The sequence below is a fragment of the Periophthalmus magnuspinnatus genome, chromosome 9, assembly GCF_009829125.3.
Source record: "Periophthalmus magnuspinnatus isolate fPerMag1 chromosome 9, fPerMag1.2.pri, whole genome shotgun sequence".
Taxonomy (NCBI): Eukaryota; Metazoa; Chordata; class Actinopteri; order Gobiiformes; family Gobiidae; genus Periophthalmus; species Periophthalmus magnuspinnatus.
Genome location: NC_047134.1, coordinates 32,886,442 through 32,901,638, shown reverse-complemented (window position 1 = coordinate 32,901,638; position 15,197 = coordinate 32,886,442). Strand labels below are relative to the sequence as shown.

General features: G+C 37.2%; 1 protein-coding gene across 1 annotated transcript in view; it reads right to left on the bottom strand.

The window, feature by feature from the left end:
* Positions 1-419: 419 nt before the first annotated feature.
* The window catches only part of bmp2k (BMP2 inducible kinase), a 53,896-nt gene continuing 39,118 nt past the window's right edge, over positions 420-15,197 (bottom strand). The window contains exons 13-16 of the mRNA XM_033972731.2: positions 14,677-14,903; positions 12,888-13,048; positions 12,037-12,159; positions 420-2,099 (exon numbers count right to left, since the gene is read on the bottom strand). Coding sequence (XP_033828622.1) covers positions 802-2,099; positions 12,037-12,159; positions 12,888-13,048; positions 14,677-14,903 — 1,809 coding nt within the window. The 3' untranslated portion in view covers positions 420-801. The remainder of the gene's footprint in view (positions 2,100-12,036; positions 12,160-12,887; positions 13,049-14,676; positions 14,904-15,197) is intronic.

Here is a 15,197-nt window from a genome sequence, read left to right as displayed (position 1 = left end):
GGCAGCTATGGCTTACCACCGATGTGTGTGGGGTGAATGAATAATGACTACAGTGTCGAGCGTCTAAAGCACATTACAAGTGTAAGGCATTATGAGTTTAATAGAGCTGATGCTAAATATAAATACATTTTGTATATGATTGATGGGGTGTTTTTCATCAAGGCAAACTGGAACAAAAAAAATGACTAAGGAGTAAAAACTTTGGACTGAATGTTTCCATAAAAAATAAATTACTTATAAATAAAAAGTAAATTTTTGTTCAAGGAGTTTTCTGACTGGATCCCCGACCATGTGCCGTTTGCATTGATGTTCACTCCACATATATTTTTGTCAGTTTTCACTGAGGCAATATTTCTGTGGATTAAAAAAAAAAATACCTACAACAAATTGTCTAAATATTTCACATATATATATATTTAGAATATATATTTTGCCAACAAAAAACATTATTGCCTTAATTTACAAACAAAAAGGCCAAAATGTAAATTTGTGGTCAAAAGGGACTCGAGACACTCTGGGCTTTAGGCTCATTTTTACAATACATTATAATTACAACTATGGCCTCAAAACAGTCCAAACTAACTCTACAATCCACAGTCAAATGTTACCCATCAATACTTTCACTTTGACAAGCGCTAAAAATGCAGCATGAGGCAGAAGAATGGTCCTTTTACACATTTAACACTCATTCATCTCCACAGGGTTGTATTAAAAAGTTCATTAAAAAGCAACACGGACAGTCACAATCCATGTAGAAAAACGCATAAAGAAGGGAAGACATTTTTTTTTTTTTTAATAAACTCATTGTTTTGAGGGAAAAGGCGCTGCTCCAAACGGGTCTAACTCCACAGGCTGCTGCTGCTGTTGCGACGGCGGCGGCACAAACTCTGCGAACGGCACTGCCCCAAAATCGTCGATTATTTTAGCTTCTCCGCTCCACGACTTTTCCGATTTCCCATCACCAATATTGGGATGGAACGGCTTTGCCCCAAACGGATCCAAGATGGTGTCCTCTGTGGGCATGGTTGCGGCCTTCTCGTTCCCCTCCACCATTGTCACATCTAGACTAATGTTTTCCTTCGAGTCGGACGTACTAAGGAACTCATTGCTACTTTGCGAATCCCTCCTTCCGACTTTTTTGTGTCTCCTAACCTTCTCTGGTGTTCGATATGTTGGTTTGTTGTTTTTTCTTGCTCCCGTAGGCGTACCGTGGTGCCTTTTCCCATTGCTAGCACCGCTACTCGGATCTTGCTTAGTTTTTCGTTGGCGTGACGATAGTTTTTGGAGGCTACGTTGTTTTAACCGTTGCTGCTGCGGACTCGAATCATCGCAAGACTGACGGAAAAAGATATCCTCTGCGCTCCGTGACGTAGTTGGGAGCGTTGAATGTGGGTTGGATCCGGGTTGGAAAGGCGAAAATCCGAAAATATCGATTCCGCCTTCTGGGGAAATGGGCGGAGTCTGCCCCATCGGAAGCGTCCCAGATTTGGAGAGATTCCGGTTGAAGGGCGCTTTGGTGAAGACGTCGAAATCGTCCACTTGTTGTTGTTCATGGCTAGTTTGGCGGAAAGGCGCTTGTGAGAAAATATCTGAAGTGCTGTGTGTTATTCCAACTGGAAATGGCACAGCTCCAAAAACGTCAACGCTATCTTGATTTTTGGCTAATGTTCCGACTATCTTTTCCGGAGATTGTGGCGGTGTCATCAAACTCACTCCAGCTTGATTTGAGACATTTGAGGATTTTGTACTTTTCTTTGAGCGCGTCTTGACTTTGCCAGTCTCGCAATCCGAATCGGAGCTGCGCTCTTCCTCAGAGTCCATCAGTAGGGGGTGCTGTCCTAAGTTCTCCGGTTCGGTATCTTCTCCGTGTTCACTGTTCAGAGCCTCCTCTTCCTCCCCCTCCTCATCCTCGCTGCTTTTGGGCGATGGAGGGTCTGATTCGAAGTCGCTGTCTGATTCGTCGCCGGTCTTTGTGCTGCTCTTCCTGCCTTTGGGCTCCTTGGCACCGTCTGAAGGCTGGAGGGGGTCAGAGGCAGCGGGGGGGCCAGCAGGAGAGCTGGAGTCGTCTGGGATAGGATCAAGGCTCACAACAGCGCCACCTGGAATGAAAAGACAAGAGATTATCAACAGAATATGTACGTCTCTCAGATAGGGACAGGAGCTAGAAAGAATAACTATCAATCCACAACACAAAATATTTAGTTTGGATCTCAGTCAAATAAGTATTTTTTCACACAATATACACAAATTTCTATACTTATCAACAAAGCTGGCTGTCTCCATGGAGATGTTAATGAGTTACCTGGATGTCATGTTCAACAGTTTGGACTTGAACTTTTCCATTTTGCATTTATTCAATCATAAGTGTTTGTATTGCTAAACGTACATTGAAAAAACATTAACAGAAGAACCTTTATACAGTGAGTGGGCGGGCTCGCCTCAACAGATTACATATGTGCAGGTTTTAGCAAAATACTAGCTACGACCTGCAGCCCCTGGACAGGTTGATGTCACAAATTATAACTGTATTATAAAATGGTATCTAATCTGTAACTTGGACTAGTGCCCTCCCTTTGTAGGAATATAATAATAATAATAATAATAATAATAATAATAATAATAATAATAATAATAATAATAATATAGTGAAACATTCCAGGCAAAGCAATATCATCCAGACAATCTGATCTTGGACCCTCAGTGAGAGGAGTAACATGGTGCTCCTTGGAATACGTTTCTCAACAGGGGATTTTGTTCCAATTTTGGCATTTCCGTCGCAACCTTCAGAGCCATGACTAATCGGCCCTAGGTGCAGCAGTACAGATAAATTATTGAACATTAATGTAAAGACTAATGTGAAGAACCTTAAGAATATAGTGAAAACAGTCTCTCCATGCCCAGCACATTTTGTTAATAACAGAGAACAATTTCCTATCTTTATGTCAATTATGTGTAGGTGCCCATCAATTACTCTCCCAATTCCTTCTAACACACCACCTTATGGTTTTGAACGTTCATTTGCAACTGGTTTGAGGGATAAACTAAGGTACTAGTGATGTAAAGAGCTCGTAATGTTATGGCTGATCCTACCTTTAAGATCAAATGAAGCTCACTGGTTTGTGGTCACTTTTTTTTATTCTTTGCTATAAAAATCCATATATCTTGAGTCATATAGGACTGTAGTCAATTAAAGTGACTACAAAGGGTTGACTACAAAGTTGACTAAAAAGAGGGTGTGACAAATTCTCTCAAAAACATCTGACCCAAACTGTTATACTGAAAAAAGTACTAGGAAACAATGGATTTATAAACTTGTGAATCATGACTTTAATCTGCCTTTTTACATATAAATACCCCAAAGTACCAAATCCTCAGATCAGCTTCTCCTTTCTGCTGTTATTTCATATAAATCCAATAAAATGATTAGTCACCAAATACAAATTCTGGTCGACATAAACCGATTAATCGACCTAATGCTCCACATATTTGACGTCTTCAGTATATATTTACAATCAAGAAAGTAAGAAAAAATGTAATGAGTGCAGTGTGTGAACGTGTCTAAAACCTTCGTCTCCTCTCAGACAGTGAAATCTGGATTATAAAATATTACAGTCGTTTCATCTCCGTGTAATCCCAGCAGTGTGTTTGAAATTGGAGCAGAGGGAGCGGTCAAGCAACTCAATATGCTCAATAAAAAAAAAATCAGACTTAAGACTCAAACCTAAAAGCAGAGATTAAGGACTTTCAAGAAATATTACTTTTGTTTTTTAAGTTTTATAATCTGTGCACTTTCACCACAATCCTCTCTGAACCCTAATCTTTCCTTCATATGTTGAGATTTGGGATGTAACGACGACGACGGCGATGGCGCGGTAGAGGCCACGACGATATCGAGGCAATTTTGTTAACACACTCTTGCCAAAAATAGTCGTAGTAGTAGCAGTAGCAAGTAAAAAAACTACTACCACCTACTACCTACTACTGTAACCACTGTAACTAGAACTGTAAATACAAAAAAACTCCAGGGTATTTACTTTGACAAAAAGGTAAAAAGTTAAATTTCTGCTTCAAAATCTTAATCTTAAAATTGTGGAAAAAATGTGAAGTATTGCAGAACTTGATTTGAAAATAGAGAACAAATGAACAGTGTCCAATTATATAAAAATACACAAATATTTCAACAATGATAGTACTATTGAGTATTGTACTGGTTTCAGAATGAAGACGGGCCCCTGCTGTGAGCTGGCACTGGCATGAAGACAGATTGAGTGGATATTTTGAGTTTTTGAGAGATGAATGTGCCGTGTATCAATATCTTATGATCAGGGCTGCAACTACGGTAACTATTATTTTGCTCATCCGTCTCTAGTGATAATATTGTTGATGGATCGATGAGTTATCTTTGTTCGTTTGGATTACGATCTAACCTAAAGCCACACAAGCTCAGGCTTTTTGTAGGGACGCAGCGATATCCAAATCTCTCCATATTTTCACGCTTATACAATTGTGAATATGCTACATTTTCCTTTTAAAATGCCTTGACAAGATTTCGATTCTGTCATAATCCAAAGAAATTAAATTGTAAAGTGTTTTTAAAGACTGTTATTTGGATATATTGTGATGACCCACGACATTAGTGTGAGATTTGACGATATGTAACGTATTATTTTGGTTATTTTTACTATTTTGTCTGTTAAAAAAAAGTAATCGATCATTGAAATAATTGTTAGTCGAGAAAATAATTATTTCACTACTAAATTTGCTAACAGCTGAATTTAAAACATGCCTCATGCTCAGGGAAGAGATCAAATATCCCCAAAGAATTGTGTCAAATTTGTGTTTTTAATGAAAAGTAAATATGTTCTGCAGTGGAATCTTTTAGCTTCGTCTCGGTCAAGTTGAGTAAAATCCAATACTCAAGGGTCTTTCACGAGCTAAACAACTCGTCAATCGTTATGAAACCTCTTCTGTGAGCACATGGCATGTTTTTGAGTCTGCGTTTACTCTAGAAAACAATTATTCAATTTACTAATAACGCGATTAATCAGTTAACTTGTTTGTTGATTTTGAGCACATTTTATTTCATTTTCTTCATTGTTCAGGATGATCTCGTGTGGCATTTCCTTAGGTTTATCTGGGCCTAAAAATTTCATTCATCGGTCTTTCGTAATCCAGATAACTATAATTTGATTACTAAACTAGTTAATCGTCTCGGGATCTCATCATACTATATCCCAAAGAACTGAAAGACATGTTAGTTAATAATTGGCTTGTGTTTCAGTGCTCTGTTTCAGTTCAGCTAACATTTTGAACATGGATATTCTAATGAAGCTGATCGATCTTGTATTAGCCATATTTCATATTATTGACTTCTGAGTTCAGTAGTTCACATTTACATGCTCTGTTTGGTACACTAAAGGTACAGTAAGAAACCAAAGGGATCAAACAAATTATTAAAAGCCAAATTTTGAGTGCCTTTTTACAAATATTCTTTGCATTTTCGATCCTCATTTCACTGCCATGTTTGCTGACTTATTTCATATTAACACAACATAAAAGTACTCAAAAACAGCCATCTCAAACATCTTGCTCAATGTGTCTGGTGGAAAATTTTAATAATCAAAACTCAAAATCAAACTGTAAATTCATTTGAAAGACGTTTTTATTCATGAATAACATTTGATAAGAAATACATTCACACGCACATGATACAAAGCTTTGTACAGTCGCAAAAAACAAAAAAAGGCCATTGAACTAAAGGTTGAAGAATGCAGAAATTAAATTGTGTCTGGTTCCTATAAAAAGGTCACAGTGTGCTAGAAATTCCATAAACTATAAAAAAGTGAACGAAGCAAATTGTTCTTGGAAGATTTCACCTATGCCAAAAAAAGCTACAAATTTCAGACTGATAAGATAAATTAAAACTATAAAAAGATCATGAGGCTTATCTGTGCACTATATGTTCCACAGTATAGTATTAAAATGATCTCCATGGAAACATCAGATCACAGTGTTTCCCTTTAATACAGCTGTGGTGATCCCCCATGTTCTACGATTCTCCCCCAAAGTCTAAGAACAAGCTGGACTATATTAGCATAACAAAATTAGACTTTGCTCATAGTTTTATCATAAACGTCTGTAAGACACAGGTCCAAAATGATGGTTAAAGATTAAATATATGCAATAAGTGACATTTATACTCCACAAATTGAATTAGATTATTAAAATAAAAATAATTTCTGCCATCTATTAACAAAATCAATTAACAAAATCTATGGGAAACGCTGAGACCAAGTTACAGGTCAGATCTCTGGAGGTGTGAATACGTGTTTTTCAAAGTATTACAGAAGAATTTTTTTTTTACTAATGCATTAATTTAATAAGTTCAAGGTTTGCTAGTTTAATGCCATACTGTGGAAGATTCGGGGAAAAGCAAGAACATCACCCTGGAGACAAACAGGTGGCAGAAGCACCACCGGAAAAGTGACATAGTGCAACTTTGTCTAATCCCTCAGTCGTCCAGGTTTGATTCATAGTCAAATCTATGGTCTACAGATTTGACCTTTTCTTTTGCTATAGCCCGACTTCTGCCCAAAGGACATATTTCTGTGCCTTTTTGACTTTGAAGAAATTTTGAAAAGCATATTTTATACCAAGTTGAAACTTTTATAAAAGACTCAATGGCACAATCGATCAGTTTAAGGGTCTAAATCTAAACATGTAACCAGAAATTTAGAGTTGGCAGAGAGATAATACTGACACTGCTCACATGTCGCTACGTCCACTTTCATATGAATCTATGGTTATTCTACCACAAAATTAAGAGCAGACAACACTTAAAGGTAAACAAATAAAAAACATAACATTTACTCCTGAAACCCTTGGTCCAAAACTTCACATTCTGCACTTTCAAATAAGTATAAAGTGCAATTATTTGGCCTCAAAAATCAATTCAATTGAACATATTATTATCATTTGGCACAAAATTTGCCAATAAATCCCATCCACCAGTAACACATGAACAAGATGTTTATGGCTGTCTCACTACATGAAGCAAATCAGAAAAAAATTTAGCGGATTTTCAGAAAGCAGGCAGTGAAATGAGCAGAAACATGGCGAAACAGACTTACCTTGGTCTATTTAGGTTATTATTATTATTAATAATAATATTATTAAAACATTTGTACAAAAAACTGAAAAATGGTTCGTCTCTCTCATTTGTTGCTTTAAGGCGGAAGCAGCAACAAAGGCCTCCTTCTGACCGAGCCTTAAAATTTAAATAGTGAAAAAAGATTTGTATTAATAATCAAATGCATATAAAGTATTTGGAAAGGATTTCACCATAAGGACATTTGACATTTTTACACATTCTACCGTTTCAACATTGTATGGTTACCCCGGTGTATCTAGGGGAAAAAAGTGTATTTGTTCTAACAGATTTAAAGCCACACTGCAGAACATTCAAGATTATGTGCCCCTCTGTTACAAAAGCAACTTACTGTCACAACGAGCTGATACAGAAACATGCCTGCGATATCAAAACACACCAACTCTAACACACTCCTAATGCTCAACTACACACCCAATGTTTTTCTTATGCCATAAATTATTAAGAGACGACACATCCCGCTTGAAGGTTATGAGTCAGGTCTGTGAACGCTCATCAGAACAGAGGGGGCGGAGCTTTATGTAGTTATATAGATCCATGAATGTTCCACAGCAGGGCATTAAGATAATCTGACACTAGAGATGGCCAATTTGTCTAACCCAAAAGAAATGCCTGGTTCAGTACATTTTGAAAGGATTTAGCCTGATGTGTAACGAGAGAGAATGGGGAGGTGGATTTTAAAGCCGATCTGAAGGAGCCCAGAGAGAGACTGTTGAACATACAGCCCTTGAGGATTGTATGAAACAGGAATCATACACCAAATACAATACACTGTGTGGTCGCTCAGTGCGGTCCAATGGAAATGTGCATCACCACAGAGAAATCAAAGTCCTACTGCCACTATTCATTATTCAGGTTGTCGACTAGTCAGCTATTATTTCTTAATATTGAGCTTTCTAAAATAAATGTAGGCTTTTTTAATTTTAGCAAATAAAAGTTTAAATATAGTGAACGAAAACTTCTAGATTTTGAATATTTACAAATAAAGTCAGTCAGAAATGGGTTATTTTACATTTTTGACTTAATAATGCCACTGTCTTTGTTATACACGGGTTTCGGCGTGAGCACCATTACCATGGCAATTAACAGTTCAAAAGTGCTCAAAATGGTGCCTACAAACAAGAAAAAAGTGCCATTAAGATTATTTTAATAGACTAGTCACGATTACTCTGATGAATCGTTGCAGCCCTAAAAGAATCTCATGCATTTCAGTTTCAGTTTGGAGCTCTAAACCTCTATATTAGGTCTACTTAAATACATATGTGAGCAGTATTCTTTAGTCCTATTGTGCATGATAACACTTTGGCACATTTTACATTGAACCTCACTGAGAGCTGATCAAAAATTAAGAGGTAATTTTCTCATACCAGCCCACACTGTTAAAGTCGATACAAAACTCCCTTTAAATAGGTTTGGCTTCACTGTTTTGGTACGTACACTAACTACTCTAATCTCCCATAATCGCATACATTCAAAGCTCTGAGGCTCGTATTGCATTGGTCACTGCCTGTTACACTGCAAAAATGAGTTTACAAGAGGTTCATTTTTCATGGCCAACACTGATATCAATTGTTCAGAGTACAGAAAAAACAATGAATAAGCTCTGCCGGTATTTTTGGGTAAAATGTGGGGCTGATTTTGATTATTATCACATATTTTTTTACCACAAACCTTTAAGAGAGCTGTTTAGTTACGTTTTGTGCAGTTAAAGTATTCAAACAAAGCTTTATGTGTATTCCATAGACAGTAGGTTGGCTAAAAGTAAATATTGTCTCGTGCTGGAGATTTAAGACTGATAGCCAATACGCTAAAAAGGTGCAAATATTGGCAGAAGAGATCGACAAACTGATGTATCCGTCCATCTCCAATAAAACACTTGTATTTGCATAAATGAGTTTAATGCCATAGTGTGGAAAATTCCAGGCAAGCCATGGAGAATATATCTGGACCAAATCTGCGCAGTACAAGTAAAAGTTCGAAGTTAAAAAATAAATTCTCCACACGTCAAAACTGTTCAAATCTTCTCATTTTCCCTCATGTAGAACTTAATCTTTTGCAGTGCAATATCAGGCCTTATAATCTGGAGATGATCCTAGGACTAAAATGGCTGACTACAGGTTTGAGTCTACGAAGCGCGAGTCTACGGTTCACATTGAAGGAGCAGAAGAGGACAGAGGCACAAAGCTTATTGCTGCCAAAAGTTGGATATTTTACATAGAAATACTGTGGTGAAATACTGTGGTGTATTCACAATGAGAGAATCAAGGTCCTCTGTTCTGCTTAAGGGCTGAGAAACAGCTCTGGGTTGTATCTCTTAAATGGTATTTGTTTAAAAAAAAAAAAATGCCCAGCACAAAATGATCAGATTATAGGTTCTGTGCCTAATATTTCCTAATACAGATATACTGTAAAAGCAGCTCTCGAGGTCAAAATACTTCTGCTATGTACTTTCTGCATCTAAATATAAAGTGTTGTATTGTCATCAGAGACTGTGCATTAGCATGTTAAGTGTTTTAAGCTTTATCATCACAGCAAAACTCTGCCCTGGTTCTAGTTTTCACATTTTTAGGACAGTAAAAGTGGGGTCGAGCACCTTTAAAAAACCACCTTTACTTGTTAATCAATAAATATAACACTCCAAACTAAATTAATATGTAAATAAATAAGTTTCTAGACAAAGGTTTGGCTGAAAATCAAAATGTCAGACCTCAAAAGTTCTGTGCCTTTTTTTCCTGCACAAAATACACTGCTCCCATTCCATCTAAAGAAAATCTACACGGGATCAATGTAGCAGTATCAACACATTAAACTAAAAACAAAGCATCAAATATGGAGCGTCTGCAGTTGATATAAGCAGAGCAGAGGACCTGTCGTTGAGTGTCGTCCCGATCCTTGTGAAGTGACTGTAACGCTGCCCTCCTCTCTAAAGTGCACACGAGATTTGAGGCTTCCACCATTGGAATAAATAGGTTTGCATTGTCGGGATGTAAAGAGATGGGTTATGTAAACGATAAGTTCAAGTTTGGAATTGTACCAAAGTGTAACCAAGCTGAAAGATGGCATTCACACAACACGCTTGAATTTAATTTTAGAAAGTTTTTTTTTAAAGAAAGTTTTAGATTTTTCTCTAGATTTTGAGAGCAAATAGTCTCTGGCGTTATTCATTAAGTCAATTCTTTCTGTGTCAATCCCAGAGATGGGTAGTACTCAGTTACATTTACTTCCGTACATGTTTAAACTAATTTGATTTTGCAGAGTACTTTTCTAGCAGCATCTTTTACCTACTTGAGTAATAATTTAATTGAAGCAACACTACTCTTACTTGAGTAATGTTTTGGTTACTCTTCCCACCCAAGTCTACAAGTGACAAAAGCTTTATGTTGACAATACTACTTCAGGCATAAGTTTAATTTTTTGTGTCTATCCCTTGGAAATACCAGGTTCTGTACATTTATTGTTTTGTCCTTCAAATTACATTGACTTTAAATTATAAAGATGCTACGTCGTGTCAGTTACTCTTTAAGTTTCTCTTACTTGAGTAGTACTTTTCCCAAATCATTTTTACTCTTATTTGAGTAATTTCTTGGACCACTACTTTCTCACTTTCACTATTTCTACTTGAGTAATGTTATTTTAAAGTAATATTATTCTTACTTGAGTACATTTTTTGGCTACTCTACCCACCTCTGAGCTTACCACAGTTCCAAGAATAGTCTGGAATAATAAATGAATAAAAATGTAACTTTTTTCTATTAATAGTCATAAAACGGTAACATGTGTCATTTAAATGCCATCTGTCAGCACATATCAATACATGTTTGTATATATATCCTATTGCTTTTCACACTGCTCCAGCTTACAGTCTTTGCATTTTCAGCACTTAATGAAAAGCGCTTAAGCCTCAGACCTCGTCTCATTTTAATTTGAAACAATTGCATAACTTTCTGCAAAGACAAAATGTATAGAGTCCTTGCAAAAATGATCCACGTCTGATTGTAATAAGTGTTTCAAGTGTTTCACCAAGAAGTAGGGTTCAATTTGGTCTGTCAAAATCCACCAATGACTTTTCCTTGGTTTAAACAAGAACAAGATATTCTGAATTTGAATCTTAAAACTCATGCAGGTTTTCCTATTTATTGCGAATGGACTGAGTTTAAGTTCATTTTGAGGAGAACCTGAAAATGTCACACAATTAAGTTTTTTGAATACTTGACAACTTTAGGTGGTGAGGTCCAGGTAGGTCAACATTACATTCTGGTGTATTTTTGGGGTATCTATGCATTCACCAGAGGTGTGTAGCAGTGAGTTACATTTACTCATGTAATTACTCTTACGTGAGTAAAATGTTTTACTACAGTTCCCACTCGTGTGGAAAGTGATAAGAACATTTTGTTTAAGCATTTGTATAGTAGGCAAATATGACCTTTCTTGCCATTATATCAGAAATATAAGCTGACCTGACCCTGTCTGAACAGTTACTTTACTCAGTACCTGAGTTGTCAATTCACGTTTTACTTGTATTGAGTCATTATTTAGATGCCTACTTTTTACTTGTACATGAATCACATTATGTTCAAACACCAGTACCCTTCCTTGAGTAACAGTTTTTTCCCTGGTAGTAACAAAGTTCGATGTTAGACGGAAGAGCACTTCAGAATACTTTTGTTAGTGGGCGACACCAAACCTCACCATACCACTTGGTAAAAAAGTACCATTTTCTATTGAATAAGAAGCAAGCTTTTTGCCTGATATCTGCTTAATCCCCCTGGTTTGGTAGGGTGGGGTCCTTTGTATTAGGGTGAGGGGAGTGGAGAGGGCTCTGGACTTTCCACAATGCTGGTCCCAGGTGCAGACACACTAAGACTTGCCTGCGCTGGTCACAAATGGGACAGATCCAAACAGGTCTTCAGGTGGAAGGGCCTTCGGGACAGAGGAGGTGGTCTGCTGCTGGAGGGGAGTCTCTGCACTGGGGCTACGCTCCACTGGCTTCTCTGTGTGGGAACAGACCACAGGAAACATTATAACACGTTTAAAGAGAAGGGAATAGATTCTGGACATTCTACAATATGATGTCATCATTTCAGATTGAAACACGACAGACTCATTTCACTAATACACAATTAACATTATATTATATTTAGGATTTTATCATAAATCTTGCCTAGTTTTTTCTAGTTCTGTAATTTTGGTGCAGTTTAGAGGCATGTTACAACGGTCAAAAATAGTTATTTGACAAATAAAAATAAATGACAACACCTTTCTTTTGTTTTAAAAAAAAGGTTTAAACTGTCAGCAAAATGCCTTGTGTGTAAATTATTTTCCAACTTTTTGTTTTCAACTATTATTCACAAACTGTCACTTGACTAATGTAAAATTATGATGAATATTTTCTACAGGCACTACCCCACCAAACCAAAAATGTATTTATGTGTTAAATGCACTTTAAGATGCGCCGGGGTCAAAAGCTTTATTAGTGATTAGGGTTTTTTTTTTTTTTTTTATTAAAAGAAATATCTAAACTTGTGATCCACAAAAGTTGAATCTTGTTGCCATTTGTTTGGGATTGGCTCCACAAATTTTCCATAAAAAGCAGTCCCTTATAAATGTATATGTTAATTTTGAAACACTGTGTGGACAACACTAAACTATTAAAAGTTTACATTTTGAGGTCTGGTAGGTTAGCATTAGCATTAGCATTAGCAGTAGCAGTGTCACTTGCTTGCTCTGAGCAGGTCAAACTCGCGGTCCAGCAGCTCCTCCTCTGTGAGCTTGGAGAAGTTGTCCTCTCCAAAGGGGTTCCAGCGGGACATGTCAGGGGGGTGGCTGACCACAGGGGGGTTGCTCTGAGAGGGGGGGGCGTCTGAAGGCAGCAGGGGGTTCCTACTCAACACACGAGAAAAGACAAGTCAATGTGATGTGAGGATTGTCAATGTTAGTTTAATAGTGTAATATTATTTTAAGTCAGTGTAGTCCTGTGGCCATGGTTTAGTCACATCACCTGGTCCTGGTCTAGTCCTGGTTTAGACCTGGTTAAAGACTACCCATGTATTTGAGCTACATTTGTCCCCAATACATACAGCTCGTATAAACAGCTCCTGAGGTCAAAGTAAGTCTATGTACTGTCTGCATCTGATTCTAAAGCCATTTATTTTCCAGTAATCAGGAAGTGCATGTTAGCCTGTTTGTTTGTTCTTAGCTTTACCATGATAGAAAAAAAATGCTCAGGCGTCTCAAAGTTGTGAAAAGCATAAACTCATTACTGTGAATAAACAGGTTGCTCAAAATGCATAAGGTAAGTGTTGTAGTAAATTAAATTCAATTACAACAGTCCGAGGTGTTGAAAAGTTACATCAAATCGGTGCTAACGTCGGGGAAACAATTCGTAATGTCTGGTCCAATGGAAAAAACTGCTGATAATTACCTAATAGTCCTACTGAGTGACTTCTTATGCTTAGGAAAAACAGCAACTCATGTGACTCTTTGATAAAACCGGCTCAGATTACACATTAAAACAACTTAATGAGCAGATTTCATGAAAAAAAATCTGAGGTTGTGTAACTAAATTGATATCAATATTACTAAGAAACCTAATCTCCAGGCGTCAAATAGATCCCAGTCAATTTCAAATAAGCCTAGTATCCCTAAAGAGACAGGCCTATTTGCTATGCAAAACTTCAAGACAAGGGAAAGGGACTGATAATTGTATACACACTAATGTGAATAATTCCATCTAAATTAGATTACATTCAAGTCTGGGCAAATGAAACAGATCCAGATATATTTACATTTTCTGAAACCTGGCAATCAAATTAAATAAGTGAAGATAATCAATATTGAAAATGACAAAGTTTTTCATTGTTTGTGACAGGTGATTTTTAACATAAATGGCCACACCACTTTGTTTAGATTGCCTGTCTGTGGACCTTCTATTCTCCTACTCAAGATGTCTGGACTATCCGTCTCTGTCCTATAGCCAGTTTTTGATCAGGATCATTTACATAGCTATTGCTGGTACTGATCATGGACCTTCAGCACCAAAAAATGCCCTTAATGATCTAGTCATGCTGCTTTCTAAACTAGAAAATTATGAGGTCCTGATAATGTGTGATATATATGTTTATATTAACTGGCTGGGAGGAGACTTATGTAATGGCCTGAATTTCACACAATTAATTTCTATTCCGACCTGACCTGACCCTAGAAATGTAAATAAAAGGCACACTCATCGATTGACAAACCTCATACTGCCACATATTCTGAAATTCATTATTCCAATATGGTTGTTTGATTTTATAGGTCCTTTGTTTGTCTTTTCTATTTATTTTTAAATAGAAAAAAACATAAAAATAAAAAGTCAGGACTAAAGTTGGACCACTGCAAACTGTTTGTGTTCTTTACTGTCTTAAAGTCATGAAAAATCCAGCAGAACAACATTAAGTCCTTTTAAAGTCCTGGTATAGTCCTGAATTTAGTCCTGGTTTAGTCCCAGATTAGCCTCTTTATTTTACCTAGTATTAGCAAACGTCTCCGCAGGTGATGGCCCTCCTCCCATCTGCACAGTTGCCGTGGGGACAGCGGTAGGTGTTGTGGCATTGTATGACCCCAGGGGCATCTGAAACTCCAGTGGTGAGGGTGACAGATAGGGGGCGCTGTGCTGTCCCGTGTGTGGAAGATGCACCTGCTGCTGCTGCTGCTGTTGCTGCTGTTGCACAAATGCCTGTTGATACTGGTGCAACTGTTGGGATCAAAGGGAACAGGGGTGAAGGGATGAGGGATGGACCACAATGATTTCAATGATTTTGTGATTTCATGATTTTTTTTGTGTGTGATTTGATGAATGTGGTTAGATTTCACGGCTGGATTTGGAAAACTGGGGATATTAAGGAAGAGAGGGTTGAGGGAATGAAAGTTAAAAGCTCTAGTAGTGCAAGTATTTTCTAACCTATTTTTACTCAACCAAAAGTAAAATGGCATTTTTCAGAACATAAACACTTTGAAGTTTAACCCCCCCAAAAAAAAAAAAAGAAAT